This window comes from Dipodomys spectabilis, unplaced genomic scaffold (genome assembly GCF_019054845.1).
Source record: "Dipodomys spectabilis isolate Male_0828 unplaced genomic scaffold, ASM1905484v1 ptg000147l, whole genome shotgun sequence".
NCBI classification, from domain to species: domain Eukaryota; kingdom Metazoa; phylum Chordata; class Mammalia; order Rodentia; family Heteromyidae; genus Dipodomys; species Dipodomys spectabilis.
The window spans coordinates 8,068,337-8,088,870 of record NW_024870824.1 but is presented as its reverse complement, the minus strand read 5'-3'; the positions used below and the strand labels follow the sequence as shown (position 1 = coordinate 8,088,870).

The window sequence follows — 20,534 nt, the reverse complement described above, 5'->3', positions numbered from 1 at the left end:
ATGAGAACATAAAGTTCCAGGTAAAGTCATTTGCCAAAATATTCAAATTAGAAATAAGAAAAGCTCTAAAATGTTGCACAAATACAATAACTAACATAAATTATCACTAAATGAGTAATTTATAATTATAGAATAATAAACTACCAGAAGAAAGATGTGGAGAAAATATAAAATATACAGTTCAACTAAAAATGTCTAATAAAATTAAAACCAATAAATAGGACACAAATTATCTGAACAACTGTAATCCTAGCTACTCAAGAGGCTGAGATCTGAGGATTGTGATTAGAAGCCAGCCCAGGGAGAAACAGTCCCTGTGAGACTCTTATCTCCACTTAATCATTCAAAAACCCTAAGTGGCCCTGTGGCTCAAGTGGTAGAGTGCTAGCCTTGAGCACAAAGAGGCTGAGGGACTGCATCCAGGTCCTGAGTTCAAACTCCATAACTCTTCCTCACCCCCTCTCCCACACATACAAGGAAATAAATGTGTTGTTGTCAGGGACATGCATAGGTTTAGACTAGTGATAAGAAAGGACTACTAACATAATCGCTTAAAGACCTGTCAATAATTTGTCAGCATTGATGAGAGATTCATTGTTAAACTAACATCCTAACACAAAGTCGTGACCGCAGTGGGGGTTCTCCTGAACTTCTCTCACAGCATCCTGCACGAAGAGCTTTGGGAGTATAGGTTTCAGAAAGTTGAACTCACCATTCCCAGAGTCTCCTGTGAGACACACCTCATACTGGTAGCTGTGGGCCAGGGTCCCCGTGCCACTCACGTCCAGCAGGTGTCCAGGCAAGGGGCCATCGGGCAGCGCGCAGCCGGCCAGCGAGCGCGCCCTGCTCCTCCTGCACAGCCTGACGGCCACGAAGAGCAGCAGAGACAAGAGGAAGAGAGAAGACACGGCCGCCAGCGCGATGACCAAGTAGGCAGTGAGGCGGTCGGGCTGCGCGCGCTCGGGCGCCGCCGCGTCGGGCAGCGGCAGGTAGGGCTGCGAGAAGCCATCCACCAGCAGCACGTGCAGCGTGACGCTGGCCGAGCGCGGCGGCTCGCCATTGTCCTTGACCAGCAGCAGCAGCCTGTGCTTGGGCGCGTCGCGCTCGCTCAGCAGCCTGGCGGTGCGCACCTCGCCATTGTGCGGCCACACGCTGAACAGCCCGGGCTCCGTGGCCTTGAGCAGCTGGAACGACAGCCAGGCGTTCTGGCCCGAGTCGCGGTCCACCGCCACCACCTTGCTCACCAGGTAGCCCGGCTCGGCCGCCCTGGGCAGCAGCTCGGTGCAGGGCGCAGACGCGTTCTGCAGCGGGTACAGCACGAAGGGCGAGTTGTCGTTGGCGTCCAGCACCTGCACGCGCACCAGCGCCTGGCTGCTGAGCGGGGGCGAGCCGCGGTCGGCGGCGCGCACGCGCACCTCGAACGCCTGCAGGGCCTCATAGTCCAGCGCCCTCAGGGCGAACAGCTGCCCGCTGTCCGCGTTGATGGACACCAGCGCCGCCGCCGCGTCGGGGCCGGGCTGCGGGCCGGGCAGCAGCGAGTAGGTCAGCTGGGCGTTGCTGCCCGAGTCTCTGTCTGTGGCGCTGATGGTGCCAATGTGCAGGGCGGGGCTGTTGTTCTCGCGGACCCACAGGGTGTAGGAGGACTGCGTGAATTCGGGGGCGTTGTCGTTCACCTCGGACACCTGCAGGGTGAAGGTGTGCTGAGTTTGCAGCCTGGGAGTCCCCAAGTCGGAGACAGTGATGGTGATATTGTATTGGTCTCTTATTTCTCTATCCAAGGGCCTCTCTGTCACCAAAGTGTAGAAATTCTTGAAAGTAGATTTTAGGATGAAAGGAAGGTCATCTGGAATAGAGCATACTGTCTTTCCATTATCTCCAGAATCCCTATCTCCAACTCTGAAGATAGAGACTAAGGTCTCAGCAGCATTTTCTGGGATGGAGCTGGTGAGTGAAGAGATGGTAATTTCCGGGGCATTGTCATTCACATCCACCACCTCTATGAATACAGTGCCCTTCCCAGTGAGGCCTCCTCCATCCGTGGCCTCCATTTCCACACGGTAAGAAGTAACTTTCTCAAAGTCCAATGCCTTTTTCAGTCGAATTTCTCCCGTGATCTCATTTATTGAGAAAGTTTGCTTAATGTCATCTGATGCTTGGAAGAAGCCATAGGAAACACTCCCAAAGTGCCCATCATCTGCATCTTTGGCTAACACGTTTAGAATCACAGAATCTGGTGGGCTGTTCTCCAGGACCCGCACCTCATATGGAGAGTGCACAAACTCGGGAGCATTGTCATTGACGTCCATGACCAGGACTCGAACCAAGACTGTGCCAGACCTAGGTGGAGTCCCACCATCCAGAGCCACAAGGGTTAAGCTGAGCTCAGCCTGTTCCTCGCGGTCCAGCGCTTTGTCCTGGACCAATTCTGGGTACTTCTTGCCTTCGCTATTATTTCGAGTGAGCACATTAAAGTGAGCATTGGGGCTGACTGTGTAGGTTTGAATCCCATTAATGCCCACATCCAAATCCTCTGCTAATGTTAATGGAAACAGAGTTCCTGGGTGGCTGTTTTCCGGTATTTTCAAGAGCACTTCCCTATCAGGAAAAACCGGGGCATGATCATTTATATCTTCAATCAGTAATTCTCCTGGAAAAGCTTGCACTGGCATTTCCAGGAACACTTGGAAATGCAACACACACGGTTCCCTGGGGCCACAGAGCTCCTCCCGGTCTAATTTCTCCCTCAGTAGCAAATCTCCATTCTGAGGGTCCAGCAGCAAATGCTGTTTATAATCGTCAGACACCACCCTGGCAGATCGGGAGGCCAATTCCCCAAGTGCCATGCCGAGATCTTTGGTAAGACCGGCTACAAAGGAACCGCTTTCTGTTTCTTCTGGCACAGAAAAGCGCATTGGCTCCGGGCGAACAAGAGACACAAACATCATAACAACAAAGAACCTCACTTGCCTGTTTGAGGGAATCATCTCTACCTTCTCCACGTTGGAGCCTGATGCTGGCATTCAATCACTTCCGCCGCTCCTGAGGAAATGCTGGAGATGTATTATGATTTCTTGTTTGGCTGAATCATCAGAAAGTGGCTTTTCTCCACCAATTCTTTGGTATAGGTTCGACCAACTCCGTTTATAGCCTCTCTCAACGCTTCTGTATTTGACTGTGTATTACAGTGTAAACGAATACAGGCGCTTTTTAGGGCTGTTTATTCGGAATCTTAGCCTGCAGCGCCACCCTGCGTCCTGATTGAGAAATTAATCCGAGATAGTCAAGTAAAATGACCTTTTACAAGTTTCTGATTGAATAGACCTAACAGCAACTGTAGTTAGTACTATACATTTGACAGTTTCTCTGTGTTCTGCGCTTAGTGAAATAGCTAAATAAAGGACATTTTAGAGGAGGGTGTGATGGCAGGAGGTTCTTCAGGCTAGCCAAGGTGGCCAGCTTTGGCTGTACAATAAGACCCTGTCTCAAAAAGCAGTTAAAGCTTAAGAAACTTTTATTCATGTACAAGGGTAAAGGGTTTCAGTTGCACATAATTGGAGATAACTTTCTACCAAAGAGTTTTTGACTGCACATAAATGAAGGCAATGTTCAAACAAGTGGAAGGCATAATTATTTCTTGTCATCAAATTTAGACTATTATCTTTGCTGCATTTGCAAAATTCTACTTAACCAACAGTGTATAAATTCAATTTATTCATATTGCTAATGATTATTTCATGTGAATCGCTGATAGGATCTGCACTTGAGTATATATCTTGGTGGTACAGTGCTTGTATGCCCATGGCCCCAGCCATCACCACCACAATGCATGAACACTCTTATTAGTTACATCTATTTTGTCCTCAAACTATAAATAACTCTCCAAAATTTGATGGCCTGGGAAAGAACTGCCTCCTCTTTACTTGCCACAATTAAATATTTCCCATGAAATTGGTGATAAATGGATGTTTTGAACAGAAGATTTGGCCTTTTTCCTTATCTTCATGGAAACAGCTAAGGATAAAAGGATAAAAACATGTGCCCCAAAGTATATTCAAGAATACATTTAAAGTACATAGAGTGAAAAGTAAAAAATTATTTTTGATTATTAAGGAGTTAGGCATCTGTTGTTCGGTTGCATAAAGAGAATTGTACTTTTTTCTGGGTATACAACCAAGGTTCTCCTGCATGCTGGCCATAAATTTCATACTCTATCATTGACGTGTATGCCCCAACCATCACCACATAAATGTAGCTATAACTGCACTTTATGCATGCTTAAAGAAATGCTAGCTGGGCGCCAGTGGCTCATGCCTGTAATCTTACATATTCAGGAGGCTGAGATCTGAGGATCACAGTTCAAAGCCAACCCTGGGCAGGAAAGTCCATAAGACTCATCTCCGAAAAACCACCAGAAAGCTGGAAATGGTGCTGTAGCTCAAGCAATAGAGTACTCACCTTGAGCTGAAGAGCTCAGGGATAGTGCCCAAACCCAGAGTTCAAGCCCCATGACCAACAAAAAAAGAAAGAAAGAAAAAAGAAAGAAATTCTAATCTTATTTTTCCTCATGGAAAGTTCCAAAAATCTCGAGAATTTCCATTCTATTTCTTTTCATCATTAGTGTTCAATTTCTGTAAAGCAATCATACCCATGTGAAGAAAAGTTATTTTTCTAATACATTTCTTTAAACACTAAATGTTTTATTGACAAGATTTGTTGTTTCTGTTGTTTTAAATTTTATTCTTAGCTGTAGTTAACTTAGACTTTCATAATATTGCTCTCTTTCCTTTGGTACTTTTTGTTCGGCTTCTTTTTTTGTTGATTGTGGGCTTGAACTCAGGGCTTGGGTGCTGTCCCTGAGTCTTTTTGTGCTCAAGGCTAGTGTTCCACCACGTGAGTCACAGCACCACTTCTGTTTTTTAATTAGAGATAAGAATATTATGGGTACTGTTCTGCCCTGACTGGACTCAAATCGAGATCCTCAGATCTCAGCATCTTTGAGTAGCTAGGATTACAGGAGTGAGCAAAAGGTGCCAGGCTTATTCAGCTTCTTGAACTACAATGTTGGAAGTAGAATGCTGAAGTGTATTATCTCCAAAGGACTGCAAATAATCCCAAAACAATATTAGATATTAGTGTAAGCCAGGAAAATAAAGGAAGAATAAAATAGTTCCCTTCTAAAACACCCTATGTATGTCAGGGAATCATGAATAATGAAGTAGGACTCCATGGACAAGATACATTTATGTTTCTTCAAGAGATTACATGTGACAGGAGTCTTTACATTTGCAACTCTGAATTTACAAATCAAACTGTCATCCCTCATGCCTTAATAATGTCTCATTCACAGTAGAAAGCACAATCAGATGTTTAAAATGGTTTCAGTTTAATTTTGTCCTCAGTCATTGTGAATATGATTTGACCAACTATAATCATTTAAGAGGAGTTTGCTGTACTCATTTATATTTTTGTCCATTGTATGTAATACACTAACAAAATATTAACTGTAACTGTCAATAAAGAGAATGAATCAAATGTTTTATTTTTATTTTTGTACTATAAACCTAAAAGGGAATTAATTGATCTTAAACACTTCCTTATTTTCCCTACAGGCCATTACTTGAAGATGTACTAGGAATATTATAACAAGCACAGAAAGAAAATGCAGTGCAAATACAGAATGGAGATTTGTTCAGCCATAGAGTAGAATCAAACTATGCAGTTTTCAGTACATAGGTGAGATGGGAGAAACCATGTTAACCTACATAAGCCAAACTCAAGAGTATCATAATTTTCCTCTCATATATGGAATTTAGAGTAGAAAAAACATGAAAATCCAATGCAACAGTAATATTCACAAGACACTATGTAGGAAATAAACTCTATAACTTGGGGGGGGAGGGCAAGTAGTTGGAGGGGAGTGAAAGCAAGGGGAAAAAATGAGGGAGGTGGTAACAACCTTCCACAAGCAATGTACTCATTACCTTCCTATGCAACTGTAACCTCTCTGTACATCATCTTGACAATAATTAAAAATTTTTAAAAGAACATGAATCTCAAAAGGGGAAAAACAGAAAAGTAATAAGGAAGATAAAGGGATTCAAAAGGGTAAATAAATGCAAGTACAACAGGAAATTAAGTTGAAATTTCACTGTTGAAATAAAGATAGCATAATGAGAACTATTCGTTATAAATTAAATGTTTTGGATTTTATGATGCATTCTTTCCATTTACAATTAACTTAAATACATGGTAAAAACAAAACTATGCCTGTACTTTGAAAAATTTAACATTTACACATTTGTTTAACTACACAGATTTTGACTGTAACTGCTTTTAAATACATAATTTGAACTGAGTTAAATAGATGTATTTGAAATCACCAGTAAAACAATGGATTCATTATTCCTGCCCATTAGCAAAAAAAAAAAAAAAAAACCATAAAGGCATTAACTGAATTAATAAGAAGACCCACTTTGATATAAGAAAAACATAAAACCACAAATAATCTCATATATCGATATGAAAACAAGAGAATGGAACAGAAAGTTATTAATATTTCAGTTACTACAAAGCCTCAGCCTTAAGTGTCATGAAAAAGACTATTCGGAATAACGGGTTTCAGGAAATTGAACTCGTTGGTGCCAACACCTCCCTGCAGACACACCTCATACTGGTAGCTGTGGGCCAGGGTCCCCGTGCCACTCACGTCCAGCAGGTGTCCAGGCAAGGGGCCATCGGGCAGCGCGCAGCCGGCCAGCGAGCGCGCCCTGCTCCTCCTGCACAGCCTGACGGCCACGAAGAGCAGCAGAGACAAGAGGAAGAGAGAAGACACGGCCGCCAGCGCGATGACCAAGTAGGCAGTGAGGCGGTCGGGCTGCGCGCGCTCGGGCGCCGCCGCGTCGGGCAGCGGCAGGTAGGGCTGCGAGAAGCCATCCACCAGCAGCACGTGCAGCGTGACGCTGGCCGAGCGCGGCGGCTCGCCATTGTCCTTGACCAGCAGCAGCAGCCTGTGCTTGGGCGCGTCGCGCTCGCTCAGCAGCCTGGCGGTGCGCACCTCGCCATTGTGCGGCCACACGCTGAACAGCCCGGGCTCCGTGGCCTTGAGCAGCTGGAACGACAGCCAGGCGTTCTGGCCCGAGTCGCGGTCCACCGCCACCACCTTGCTCACCAGGTAGCCCGGCTCGGCCGCCCTGGGCAGCAGCTCGGTGCAGGGCGCAGACGCGTTCTGCAGCGGGTACAGCACGAAGGGCGAGTTGTCGTTGGCGTCCAGCACCTGCACGCGCACCAGCGCCTGGCTGCTGAGCGGGGGCGAGCCGCGGTCGGCGGCGCGCACGCGCACCTCGAACGCCTGCAGGGCCTCATAGTCCAGCGCCCTCAGGGCGAACAGCTGCCCGCTGTCCGCGTTGATGGACACCAGCGCCGCCGCCGCGTCGGGGCCGGGCTGCGGGCCGGGCAGCAGCGAGTAGGTCAGCTGGGCGTTGCTGCCCGAGTCTCTGTCTGTGGCGCTGATGGTGCCAATGTGCAGGGCGGGGCTGTTGTTCTCGCGGACCCACAGGGTGTAGGAGGACTGCGTGAATTCGGGGGCGTTGTCGTTCACCTCGGACACCTGCAGGGTGAAGGTGTGCTGAGTTTGCAGCCTGGGAGTCCCCAAGTCGGAGACAGTGATGGTGATATTGTATTGGTCTCTTATTTCTCTATCCAAGGGCCTCTCTGTCACCAAAGTGTAGAAATTCTTGAAAGTAGATTTTAGGATGAAAGGAAGGTCATCTGGAATAGAGCATACTGTCTTTCCATTATCTCCAGAATCCCTATCTCCAACTCTGAAGATAGAGACTAAGGTCTCAGCAGCATTTTCTGGGATGGAGCTGGTGAGTGAAGAGATGGTAATTTCCGGGGCATTGTCATTCACATCCACCACCTCTATGAATACAGTGCCCTTCCCAGTGAGGCCTCCTCCATCCGTGGCCTCCATTTCCACACGGTAAGAAGTAACTTTCTCAAAGTCCAATGCCTTTTTCAGTCGAATTTCTCCCGTGATCTCATTTATTGAGAAAGTTTGCTTAATGTCATCTGATGCTTGGAAGAAGCCATAGGAAACACTCCCAAAGTGCCCATCATCTGCATCTTTGGCTAACACGTTTAGAATCACAGAATCTGGTGGGCTGTTCTCCAGGACCCGCACCTCATATGGAGAGTGCACAAACTCGGGAGCATTGTCATTGACGTCCATGACCAGGACTCGAACCAAGACTGTGCCAGACCTAGGTGGAGTCCCACCATCCAGAGCCACAAGGGTTAAGCTGAGCTCAGCCTGTTCCTCGCGGTCCAGCGCTTTGTCCTGGACCAATTCTGGGTACTTCTTGCCTTCGCTATTATTTCGAGTGAGCACATTAAAGTGAGCATTGGGGCTGACTGTGTAGGTTTGAATCCCATTAATGCCCACATCCAAATCCTCTGCTAATGTTAATGGAAACAGAGTTCCTGGGTGGCTGTTTTCCGGTATTTTCAAGAGCACTTCCCTATCAGGAAAAACCGGGGCATGATCATTTATATCTTCAATCAGTAATTCTCCTGGAAAAGCTTGCACTGGCATTTCCAGGAACACTTGGAAATGCAACACACACGGTTCCCTGGGGCCACAGAGCTCCTCCCGGTCTAATTTCTCCCTCAGTAGCAAATCTCCATTCTGAGGGTCCAGCAGCAAATGCTGTTTATAATCGTCAGACACCACCCTGGCAGATCGGGAGGCCAATTCCCCAAGTGCCATGCCGAGATCTTTGGTAAGACCGGCTACAAAGGAACCGCTTTCTGTTTCTTCTGGCACAGAAAAGCGCATTGGCTCCGGGCGAACAAGAGACACAAACATCATAACAACAAAGAACCTCACTTGCCTGTTTGAGGGAATCATCTCTACCTTCTCCACGTTGGAGCCTGATGCTGGCATTCAATCACTTCCGCCGCTCCTGAGGAAATGCTGGAGATGTATTATGATTTCTTGTTTGGCTGAATCATCAGAAAGTGGCTTTTCTCCACCAATTCTTTGGTATAGGTTCGACCAACTCCGTTTATAGCCTCTCTCAACGCTTCTGTATTTGACTGTGTATTACAGTGTAAACGAATACAGGCGCTTTTTAGGGCTGTTTATTCGGAATCTTAGCCTGCAGCGCCACCCTGCGTCCTGATTGAGAAATTAATCCGAGATAGTCAAGTAAAATGACCTTTTACAAGTTTCTGATTGAATAGACCTAACAGCAACTGTAGTTAGTACTATACATTTGACAGTTTCTCTGTGTTCTGCGCTTAGTGAAATAGCTAAATAAAGGACATTTTAGAGGAGGGTGTGATGGCAGGAGGTTCTTCAGGCTAGCCAAGGTGGCCAGCTTTGGCTGTACAATAAGACCCTGTCTCAAAAAGCAGTTAAAGCTTAAGAAACTTTTATTCATGTACAAGGGTAAAGGGTTTCAGTTGCACATAATTGGAGATAACTTTCTACCAAAGAGTTTTTGACTGCACATAAATGAAGGCAATGTTCAAACAAGTGGAAGGCATAATTATTTCTTGTCATCAAATTTAGACTATTATCTTTGCTGCATTTGCAAAATTCTACTTAACCAACAGTGTATAAATTCAATTTATTCATATTGCTAATGATTATTTCATGTGAATCGCTGATAGGATCTGCACTTGAGTATATATCTTGGTGGTACAGTGCTTGTATGCCCATGGCCCCAGCCATCACCACCACAATGCATGAACACTCTTATTAGTTACATCTATTTTGTCCTCAAACTATAAATAACTCTCCAAAATTTGATGGCCTGGGAAAGAACTGCCTCCTCTTTACTTGCCACAATTAAATATTTCCCATGAAATTGGTGATAAATGGATGTTTTGAACAGAAGATTTGGCCTTTTTCCTTATCTTCATGGAAACAGCTAAGGATAAAAGGATAAAAACATGTGCCCCAAAGTATATTCAAGAATACATTTAAAGTACATAGAGTGAAAAGTAAAAAATTATTTTTGATTATTAAGGAGTTAGGCATCTGTTGTTCGGTTGCATAAAGAGAATTGTACTTTTTTCTGGGTATACAACCAAGGTTCTCCTGCATGCTGGCCATAAATTTCATACTCTATCATTGACGTGTATGCCCCAACCATCACCACATAAATGTAGCTATAACTGCACTTTATGCATGCTTAAAGAAATGCTAGCTGGGCGCCAGTGGCTCATGCCTGTAATCTTACATATTCAGGAGGCTGAGATCTGAGGATCACAGTTCAAAGCCAACCCTGGGCAGGAAAGTCCATAAGACTCATCTCCGAAAAACCACCAGAAAGCTGGAAATGGTGCTGTAGCTCAAGCAATAGAGTACTCACCTTGAGCTGAAGAGCTCAGGGATAGTGCCCAAACCCAGAGTTCAAGCCCCATGACCAACAAAAAAAGAAAGAAAGAAAAAAGAAAGAAATTCTAATCTTATTTTTCCTCATGGAAAGTTCCAAAAATCTCGAGAATTTCCATTCTATTTCTTTTCATCATTAGTGTTCAATTTCTGTAAAGCAATCATACCCATGTGAAGAAAAGTTATTTTTCTAATACATTTCTTTAAACACTAAATGTTTTATTGACAAGATTTGTTGTTTCTGTTGTTTTAAATTTTATTCTTAGCTGTAGTTAACTTAGACTTTCATAATATTGCTCTCTTTCCTTTGGTACTTTTTGTTCGGCTTCTTTTTTTGTTGATTGTGGGCTTGAACTCAGGGCTTGGGTGCTGTCCCTGAGTCTTTTTGTGCTCAAGGCTAGTGTTCCACCACGTGAGTCACAGCACCACTTCTGTTTTTTAATTAGAGATAAGAATATTATGGGTACTGTTCTGCCCTGACTGGACTCAAATCGAGATCCTCAGATCTCAGCATCTTTGAGTAGCTAGGATTACAGGAGTGAGCAAAAGGTGCCAGGCTTATTCAGCTTCTTGAACTACAATGTTGGAAGTAGAATGCTGAAGTGTATTATCTCCAAAGGACTGCAAATAATCCCAAAACAATATTAGATATTAGTGTAAGCCAGGAAAATAAAGGAAGAATAAAATAGTTCCCTTCTAAAACACCCTATGTATGTCAGGGAATCATGAATAATGAAGTAGGACTCCATGGACAAGATACATTTATGTTTCTTCAAGAGATTACATGTGACAGGAGTCTTTACATTTGCAACTCTGAATTTACAAATCAAACTGTCATCCCTCATGCCTTAATAATGTCTCATTCACAGTAGAAAGCACAATCAGATGTTTAAAATGGTTTCAGTTTAATTTTGTCCTCAGTCATTGTGAATATGATTTGACCAACTATAATCATTTAAGAGGAGTTTGCTGTACTCATTTATATTTTTGTCCATTGTATGTAATACACTAACAAAATATTAACTGTAACTGTCAATAAAGAGAATGAATCAAATGTTTTATTTTTATTTTTGTACTATAAACCTAAAAGGGAATTAATTGATCTTAAACACTTCCTTATTTTCCCTACAGGCCATTACTTGAAGATGTACTAGGAATATTATAACAAGCACAGAAAGAAAATGCAGTGCAAATACAGAATGGAGATTTGTTCAGCCATAGAGTAGAATCAAACTATGCAGTTTTCAGTACATAGGTGAGATGGGAGAAACCATGTTAACCTACATAAGCCAAACTCAAGAGTATCATAATTTTCCTCTCATATATGGAATTTAGAGTAGAAAAAACATGAAAATCCAATGCAACAGTAATATTCACAAGACACTATGTAGGAAATAAACTCTATAACTTGGGGGGGGAGGGCAAGTAGTTGGAGGGGAGTGAAAGCAAGGGGAAAAAATGAGGGAGGTGGTAACAACCTTCCACAAGCAATGTACTCATTACCTTCCTATGCAACTGTAACCTCTCTGTACATCATCTTGACAATAATTAAAAATTTTTAAAAGAACATGAATCTCAAAAGGGGAAAAACAGAAAAGTAATAAGGAAGATAAAGGGATTCAAAAGGGTAAATAAATGCAAGTACAACAGGAAATTAAGTTGAAATTTCACTGTTGAAATAAAGATAGCATAATGAGAACTATTCGTTATAAATTAAATGTTTTGGATTTTATGATGCATTCTTTCCATTTACAATTAACTTAAATACATGGTAAAAACAAAACTATGCCTGTACTTTGAAAAATTTAACATTTACACATTTGTTTAACTACACAGATTTTGACTGTAACTGCTTTTAAATACATAATTTGAACTGAGTTAAATAGATGTATTTGAAATCACCAGTAAAACAATGGATTCATTATTCCTGCCCATTAGCAAAAAAAAAAAAAAAAAAACCATAAAGGCATTAACTGAATTAATAAGAAGACCCACTTTGATATAAGAAAAACATAAAACCACAAATAATCTCATATATCGATATGAAAACAAGAGAATGGAACAGAAAGTTATTAATATTTCAGTTACTACAAAGCCTCAGCCTTAAGTGTCATGAAAAAGACTATTCGGAATAACGGGTTTCAGGAAATTGAACTCGTTGGTGCCAACACCTCCCTGCAGACACACCTCATACTGGTAGCTGTGGGCCAGGGTCCCCGTGCCACTCACGTCCAGCAGGTGTCCAGGCAAGGGGCCATCGGGCAGCGCGCAGCCGGCCAGCGAGCGCGCCCTGCTCCTCCTGCACAGCCTGACGGCCACGAAGAGCAGCAGAGACAAGAGGAAGAGAGAAGACACGGCCGCCAGCGCGATGACCAAGTAGGCAGTGAGGCGGTCGGGCTGCGCGCGCTCGGGCGCCGCCGCGTCGGGCAGCGGCAGGTAGGGCTGCGAGAAGCCATCCACCAGCAGCACGTGCAGCGTGACGCTGGCCGAGCGCGGCGGCTCGCCATTGTCCTTGACCAGCAGCAGCAGCCTGTGCTTGGGCGCGTCGCGCTCGCTCAGCAGCCTGGCGGTGCGCACCTCGCCATTGTGCGGCCACACGCTGAACAGCCCGGGCTCCGTGGCCTTGAGCAGCTGGAACGACAGCCAGGCGTTCTGGCCCGAGTCGCGGTCCACCGCCACCACCTTGCTCACCAGGTAGCCCGGCTCGGCCGCCCTGGGCAGCAGCTCGGTGCAGGGCGCAGACGCGTTCTGCAGCGGGTACAGCACGAAGGGCGAGTTGTCGTTGGCGTCCAGCACCTGCACGCGCACCAGCGCCTGGCTGCTGAGCGGGGGCGAGCCGCGGTCGGCGGCGCGCACGCGCACCTCGAACGCCTGCAGGGCCTCATAGTCCAGCGCCCTCAGGGCGAACAGCTGCCCGCTGTCCGCGTTGATGGACACCAGCGCCGCCGCCGCGTCGGGGCCGGGCTGCGGGCCGGGCAGCAGCGAGTAGGTCAGCTGGGCGTTGCTGCCCGAGTCTCTGTCTGTGGCGCTGATGGTGCCAATGTGCAGGGCGGGGCTGTTGTTCTCGCGGACCCACAGGGTGTAGGAGGACTGCGTGAATTCGGGGGCGTTGTCGTTCACGTCGGACACCTGCAGGGTGAAGGTGTGCTGGGTTTGCAGCCTGGGAGTCCCCAAGTCGGAGACGGTGATGGTGATGTTGTATTGGTCTCTTCTTTCTCTGTCCAGAGGCCTCTCTGTTGCTAGGGTGTAAAAGTTCTCAAATGTGTGTTTCAGGAGGAATGGGAGATCATTTTGAATAGTACAAATCATCTTCCCATTATCCCCAGAATCTGAATCAAATACACTGAAAACAGCAACTACAGTCTCTGGTGAGTTTTCTGGTATGGAGCTCCTGACCGTTGACATGGTCAGTTGTGGGGCATTGTCATTCATATCCAAAACCTCTATGGCCACAGAACATTTTCCTGAAAAGCCCCCAGTATCTGTGGCTATAACCTCAAGGTCATAATGTGGAACTTCCTCGAAATCCAACATCTTTTTCAGGCGTATTTCTCCTGTCATTTTGTCTATCACAAATGGTTGAGAAACTTCATCTTCTTGGAATAGAGCATAGACCACACTACCATACATTCCTGCATCTAAATCTCGAGCAGAGACCGTGACAACTAAAGAATCTGTCGGGCTGTTCTCAGGAACCTGCACCTTATAGAGCGACTGTAAAAATTCAGGGGCGTTATCATTGATGTCCACAACTTCTATGCGCACTGTGGAGGTCCCAGAGCTGGGTGGAGCCCCACCATCCACAGCAGTCAGAGTGAGGCTGAGCTCAGCCTGCTCCTCCCTGTCCAGCGCTTTATCCAGCACCAGCTCTGGATATTTCCTGCCATCTCCGCGATGATGGGTAACCACATGAAAATTAAGGTTGGGGCTGATTGTGTAATTCTGGACAGTGTTGCTCCCTATGTCGAGGTCCTGCGCTGCTTTCAGAGGGAACACTGTCCCTGGCTGGGCGCTCTCTGGGATCTTTAGGAGCATTTCTCTCTCTAGGAACTCTGGAGAATGGTCATTTATATCTGTGATGTGCAAATCAGCTTGAAAAATCTGCACTGGGTTTCCAAGTAGGAGCTGGAAATGCATTAGACAGGGTTCTGTCGCCCCGCACAGCACCTCCCTGTCCAGCTTTTCATACAGGAGCAAACTGCCTGTCTTTACATCTAGCTGCAAGAGCTGTTTGTTTCCTTTGTAATGGATTCGCGCGCTGCGAGTGGCCAACTCCCCCACCCTCAGCCCCAGATCTTTTGCCAAGTTGGCCACAAAGTGGCCACTTTCCGTTTCTTCTGGAATGGAATATCGAATTGTCTCACAACCAGACCCCCACACAAACAATAGCAAAGCAAGAAAAGCAACTTGCCTTTTCTCTGGCGTTTTTGCTAGCGCAGTCTCCATTGTTCAGACTCGGTTCCAGAAGGTCCGTTTCTTCAACTCCGTGTAGGATTAATCCACACAGGTGATTTCGCCAAATAACCTCCCTTAAATCTTACTCACTGACTTGTTTTTAGAAGTATGCTCTTCCTAAAGATCTGTCCTCTAGACCTCACCAAAATGCGCGTCCTTCTTTTAAGGAAAGATTTCTGATTGTCAGCTTAATGGCGCTGTGGGTATCTGCAGAGCGGGTTATTCTCATTCTTAGCCTGCAGCGCCACCAAGCGTCCTTACTTACTATTGCATACAATTTTTGCCATTTCAATCCCAAACTGGACTGTTTTACAAGAATATTCAAGTCACAGGACTCCCCAGTACTGTATCTCTTCCTCTCATTTATTGTATGTTCTAATGAAACATGTTATTAATTAATTTTCAAAAGAAGGAATACTTTTGGAGCAAAAAGTGTACATTTCATATCTGCTAGATTTTTTTCTTTTTAAATTAAACATGCATCCAGAAGCGAAAGACCAAAATGTTGTAGAAAACTCAGTGGGTTTACACCGAATTAATACTCTGGTTTAAGAATAATCTGCATGAAAAGTAGAACTTACCAAAACCACAGGAATCCTTTTCTCTTATCCTCTGGTTACAACTCTCACTGTTAAATATTTACGCTACCCTGAGCCCATTTACCAAAGATTATTTTTTATTTTTGGAACTGTTATGCAAATGTTAGTTTGTGAGTATCAGTCTCTCATGTTTTTTCTCTGACTGAAGATATTGCTAATAGAACTCATCTATGGTATGTTGTAATTTGTTTTATTCTCATTATTCTATGAATGTACTGTAATTCCTTTACAATCTTCTCTCACTGATGAACACCGAGTTTTTCCAATGTTTACCTTTACTGAAAAGTACTGCCCTGTCCTGTTTTTCTCATGCCATTTACTGATGACTTTGCAAATATAATCAGGGGAGTTAAATAGTTGTGCATCCTTGTATATGTTTGTATTTTACTTTAGCAAATCTTTTGAAATTCTTTTCATGAGTAAATATGAGTTCCAGTTGCTCTATATCCTTGTCAACAGTTGATGTTGTCTTTTTGTTTGAACATTCTAGTGAATATTACCATATTGAAGTTTTGATTTGAATATCCCTAGTGACTAATGAAAATTTTGCATTTTCATGTTGTATGGCCATTTGTATAAATTCTTCAGAAATATTTGTTCAAGTTTTTATGTATTTTTTGTTTGAGATTGTCTGTTTGCCTATCGTACTATGGAAGTAGTCTTGCATTTTGAATATAGGACTCTGTCCAAATATGTACATTACAAATACTTCTCACTTGATTTGTTGTATTTTAACACTAATTTTTTTAACTTTGATTTTTCAGTTTTGTAATTTCAAATGATCATTTTTCTTGTTAACTTTAAGCCTTTGTACCAGACACTGGTGGCTCATGCCTGTAATCCTAGCTACTCAGGAGGCTGATATCTGAGGATTGTGGCTTGAAGCCAGTCCAGGCAGGAAACTCCATGAGACTCATCTCCAAAATCTTCTTAGAAAAAGCTGGAAGTGGCACCGTGGCTCAAGTGGTGGATTGTCAGCCTTGAGCCAAAAGGCTCAGGAACAATGCCCAGGCCCTGAGTTCAGGCAGCAAAACAAAAGAAACTACAATCAACTTAAAAGGTTTGAAAAAGATTGGATTCATTTCCTCTCCCCTCACTTCAGATACTTTAATACCATCTATTAGAAAGCTGACTCAATTCCCTTTATTTCTGAAGCTTCATTGTTGTCATAAATCGGATAGTCATGTGTTTGCTCAAGTATTCCATTTTTATTTCCTTGTCTATCATGCCATATTATGTTATTAGTATAGCTTAATCTGAGAGGTAAGTCTTCCATTATAATACTATTTTCAGCCAGGTGCCAGTGGCCTATGCCTGTAAACCTAGTTACTCAGGAGGCAGAGTTCTGAGGATTGAAGCCAGCCCAGGCAGACATACCCAAGAGATTTTGTCTCTAATTCACCAGAAAAGGCCAGAAGTGGAGGTGTGTTCCTAGGGGTAGAGCACAGCGTAGATGCAAAACAAATTGAGAGTATAAGTCACTGAGTTCAATCCCCACTACTAGTGTGACTTGATGTGATTTTGATTAATTCTCTCAGTTTTATTAATCTGAAACCACATTTTTTTTGTGGGGGTCCGGTCATGGGGCCTGAACTCTGGGCCTGGGTGCTGTCCATGAGCTCTTTAGCTCAAGGCTAGCGTTCTACCACTTGAGCCATAGCACCACTTCTGGCTTTTTTTATTTTCTGCTTATGTGGTACTGAGGAATCGAACCCAGGGCCTCATTAATGCAAGGCAAGCGCTCTACTACTGAGCCACCTTCCCAGCCCCTGAAACCACATTTTTAATGATATGTTTACTGGTAAAAGAATTTTAGCCTAGTAATAATCTTAATTCAGGACTTTAAATACAGCATTCCTTTGTCTTTTGATTTCATAGTTTATGTGAAAAAATCAGCTCTCTGTTTAATACATGCTATTTTAGAAATAATGTCGTATTTGTTTGTTTGGTCCTTTTTCTTTGGCATAATGCACTAACAGCACTTGAGCCACTCCTCTAGCCCCTGATTTTGGTCTTGAGCAACTTTGGTATGATATACCTAGATATTGATTTCTATTTACTCCGCTTGGGTTTTACTGAGAATCTTGAAGGGTTAAACTTTCACCTATTTTGGTGACTACCACTTGTTACCCTCTCTTATTCTTCTAGTACTATATTTATATATGTGTTAGAGAGTTTCATACATCCTATAAGAAAGTAGTTATTTTCCATAATTTTGGTTACTTTAGCATTTCTAGCCAGATAATTTCTATTGCCCTGCCTTAAACCCACCAATCTGTATTATTTTATGTCTACAACATTGCATGATTTAAATAATTGTATATGCCCTGCATTGTGTTTTTCAGTTACAGGATTTCCATCATAAATTTCAATTCTCTGGTTAAATTTTTTGTCCCTTTTTTCCATTATTCCTTATTTTACTATTTTAGTCATACTTGTTTTAACACCGTGTTTAATTCCTTTCATTTTAACCTATGGATTTTCTAAAGTCATTGATTTTATTCTGCTCTTCCTGTTTTATTGGTACAAACTTGAATTTTTGCTTTTTGCTGAACACTATTTACATGAAAAATCATGCACAATGAAGATGACAGTACTTCCTTCAGGAGGAGTACATGTTTTCCTCTGTTAACGCCATAAAACCCCATCTCATCATATAACCTTTTGTCATCTAAAGAGGCTCAAATGTATTTGCAACTCTAATTTTCAGCTAGAACTTAATCTATTCTCCATAGCCTTTTTTCCTGTGATAAATTCCAGAATCTGATTTTTATATTTCAAGAAAAACCTTACCCTAGTTTTTAGAGAATTGACAATCAGGATGGGCCCACGTGGCTTAAACCTGTAATCCTAGCTACTTAGGAGGCTGATATCTGTGGACTGCAGTTCCAAGTCAGCCCAGGCAGCAAAAATTCATGATACTCTTATCTCCAGTCAACCACTAAAAATCCAGAAGAGAAGCTGGGGCTCAAGTGGTAGAATACTAGTCTTAACCATAAATGCTAAGGAACAGGGTGCAGGGTTCAGTCTTCAGTGACAGTCTCACACACACACACACACACACACACACACACACACACACACACACACACACAGAGAGAGAGAGAGAGAGTATTTCACTTAGGTTTTTAATCTTTTGTTGTGGTCCAGAGAGAAATTTGTTCAAAAACTGTATTTCTCCAAAGGTCACTACCTTCCTCTGCTTCTGTCAAGAACTTGCTATTGTTTCAGACTTAGAAAAATTCTACAGAATACAACTGACTGTAGCTCTCAGTTCTCATCCTCACAGTTTTGCTAGCTAAGAAGTTGGGTTTTTCTTTCAGTTGTGAGGCCTGAACTCTGAGCCTGTCACTGTCCCTCAGCTCTTCAGCTCAAGACCAGTAGTCTTCCATCTGAGTCACAGCGCCACTTCTGGGTTTTTCTGCTTAGGTGGTGCTCAGGAATCAAACCCAGGGCCTCATGCATGCAAGACAAGCTCTCTACCACTGAGCCACCTTCCCAGCCCTATCTAAGAAATTTTTGATTTGGGAATGGTAGTACTGAGAGATGAACTCAGGGCCACAACCACTTGAGTCATGAATCCCTCCCCTCAGTCTTTTTTGCCTTTTTTGGGCCAGTCCTGGAGCTTGACCTCAGGTACTCGGCTCTCTGTGCTCAAGGGTAGCCCTCCACCACTTGAGTCACAGCACCAATTCTAGCTTTTTTTGTTTATGTGTTACTGAGGAATCAAGCACAGGGCTTCAAGCATGCTAGGCAAGCATTCTACTGCTAAACCACACTCGCAGCCCTCATTTGATTTTTAGGTAAGTTCTCACACTACTTTCTCAGGCTGGCCTCTGATGTAGCTGGGATAACAGATGTATACCACCACATCTTGACTGTCTCAATAACTTTTAGCCTGACCTAGAATCAACCTATGATCTTCTTGCTCTCTGCTTCCCATGTAATTGGGATTAAAGGCATGTGCCACCATTCCTGACTTGTCATATCAGCCTCTTCCTATTGGTATAAAATATATATATATATATTTCTGACTTTTAACCAGTTTGTGTGTGTGTGTGATTCAGGATAAATGTCTGCCTAATTCCACCAAATATGTAAATGAGTTTTAATTGTAACAGAAGTGTGGAACTTAAGGTCATAATGGCTATACTACTTTCAGTAGAACTTCTGTCCTTAGAACAGTACTTATTAAATTCACTATGTCCAACACCTAAAAATGACAGCAAATGAATTATAAAAGATGTATGTATGTATATATCTACAAGCACTTGAAAGTGCATAATGAAATAAGCGTTATTGCTTGTCCTTCAATCTATTTTTGTTCTGTGACCACAGAACTGGCCTATTTTAGAAGGTGTGAATGTTATGGATATTTAAATTATAACAACTAGATGTCAGAAATGGAGCTGTGACTTAAGTGGTAGAGTGCAAGTCTTAAATGGAAAGGCTTAGGGAGACCATGAGGTCCCAAGTTTAAGCCTCAGGCTGGGAAGGTGGCTCAGTGGTAGAGCACTTGCCTTGCATGCATGAGGCCCTGGGTTCCATTCCTCAGCACTACATAAGAAAAAGCTGGAAGTGGCGCTGTGGCTCAAGTGGTAGAGCACTAGCCTTGAGCTGAAGAGCTGAGGGACAGCGCCCAGTCCCAGAGTTCAGGCCCCACGACTGGACCCCTCACCCAAAAAAAGAAAGTAATACCAAGTTTAAGCCTCGGTACATATGCTCATGTGTGTGTATGTATGCTCACATGCACACATGCCCACACACACACACACAAATCCAAACTCATATACGAATTTCAGAAATTTACCTACTCTGCTGTCTGGTCTGGCCCCTAGCAGTCAAGGAAGAATCCCTGATTTATGAGTGCAGGATTGGGTGGATTCTAGATACTTATTTTATTAGTCTCCTATGGGTAATTATACAAACTGAACTTTCCTCATAAAACAAAAAAGTGAGGTTGGGACAAGAGCAGCAGTACTTATCTGTAACTCCAGTATTAGGGAACATGAGTTTGAGAACAGCCTTGGCTGGACTACAGAGTGAGATCCTGTCTCAAAACTAAAACAATTATAGAA

At 43.6% G+C, this 20,534-nt stretch overlaps 3 protein-coding genes across 3 annotated transcripts; all 3 read right to left on the bottom strand.

Annotated features, from left to right (window-relative positions):
- Positions 1-602: 602 nt before the first annotated feature.
- Positions 603-3,020, bottom strand: LOC122118039 (protocadherin beta-4-like). Its single transcript, XM_042691889.1, has one exon. It carries the CDS (start codon positions 3,018-3,020, stop codon positions 603-605), a length of 2,418 nt encoding a protein of 805 aa, XP_042547823.1.
- Positions 3,021-6,572: 3,552 nt separating this feature from the next.
- On the bottom strand, positions 6,573-8,944 carry LOC122118038 (protocadherin beta-4-like). Its single transcript, XM_042691888.1, has one exon. The coding sequence runs from the start codon at positions 8,942-8,944 to the stop codon at positions 6,581-6,583; it is 2,364 nt and encodes a 787-aa protein (XP_042547822.1). The 3' UTR covers positions 6,573-6,580.
- A 3,553-nt stretch (positions 8,945-12,497) lies between these two features.
- LOC122118151 (protocadherin beta-5-like) lies at positions 12,498-14,899 on the bottom strand. Its single transcript, XM_042692069.1, has one exon. The coding sequence runs from the start codon at positions 14,846-14,848 to the stop codon at positions 12,506-12,508; it is 2,343 nt and encodes a 780-aa protein (XP_042548003.1). The 5' UTR covers positions 14,849-14,899; the 3' UTR covers positions 12,498-12,505.
- Between the last annotated feature and the right edge of the window lie 5,635 nt (positions 14,900-20,534).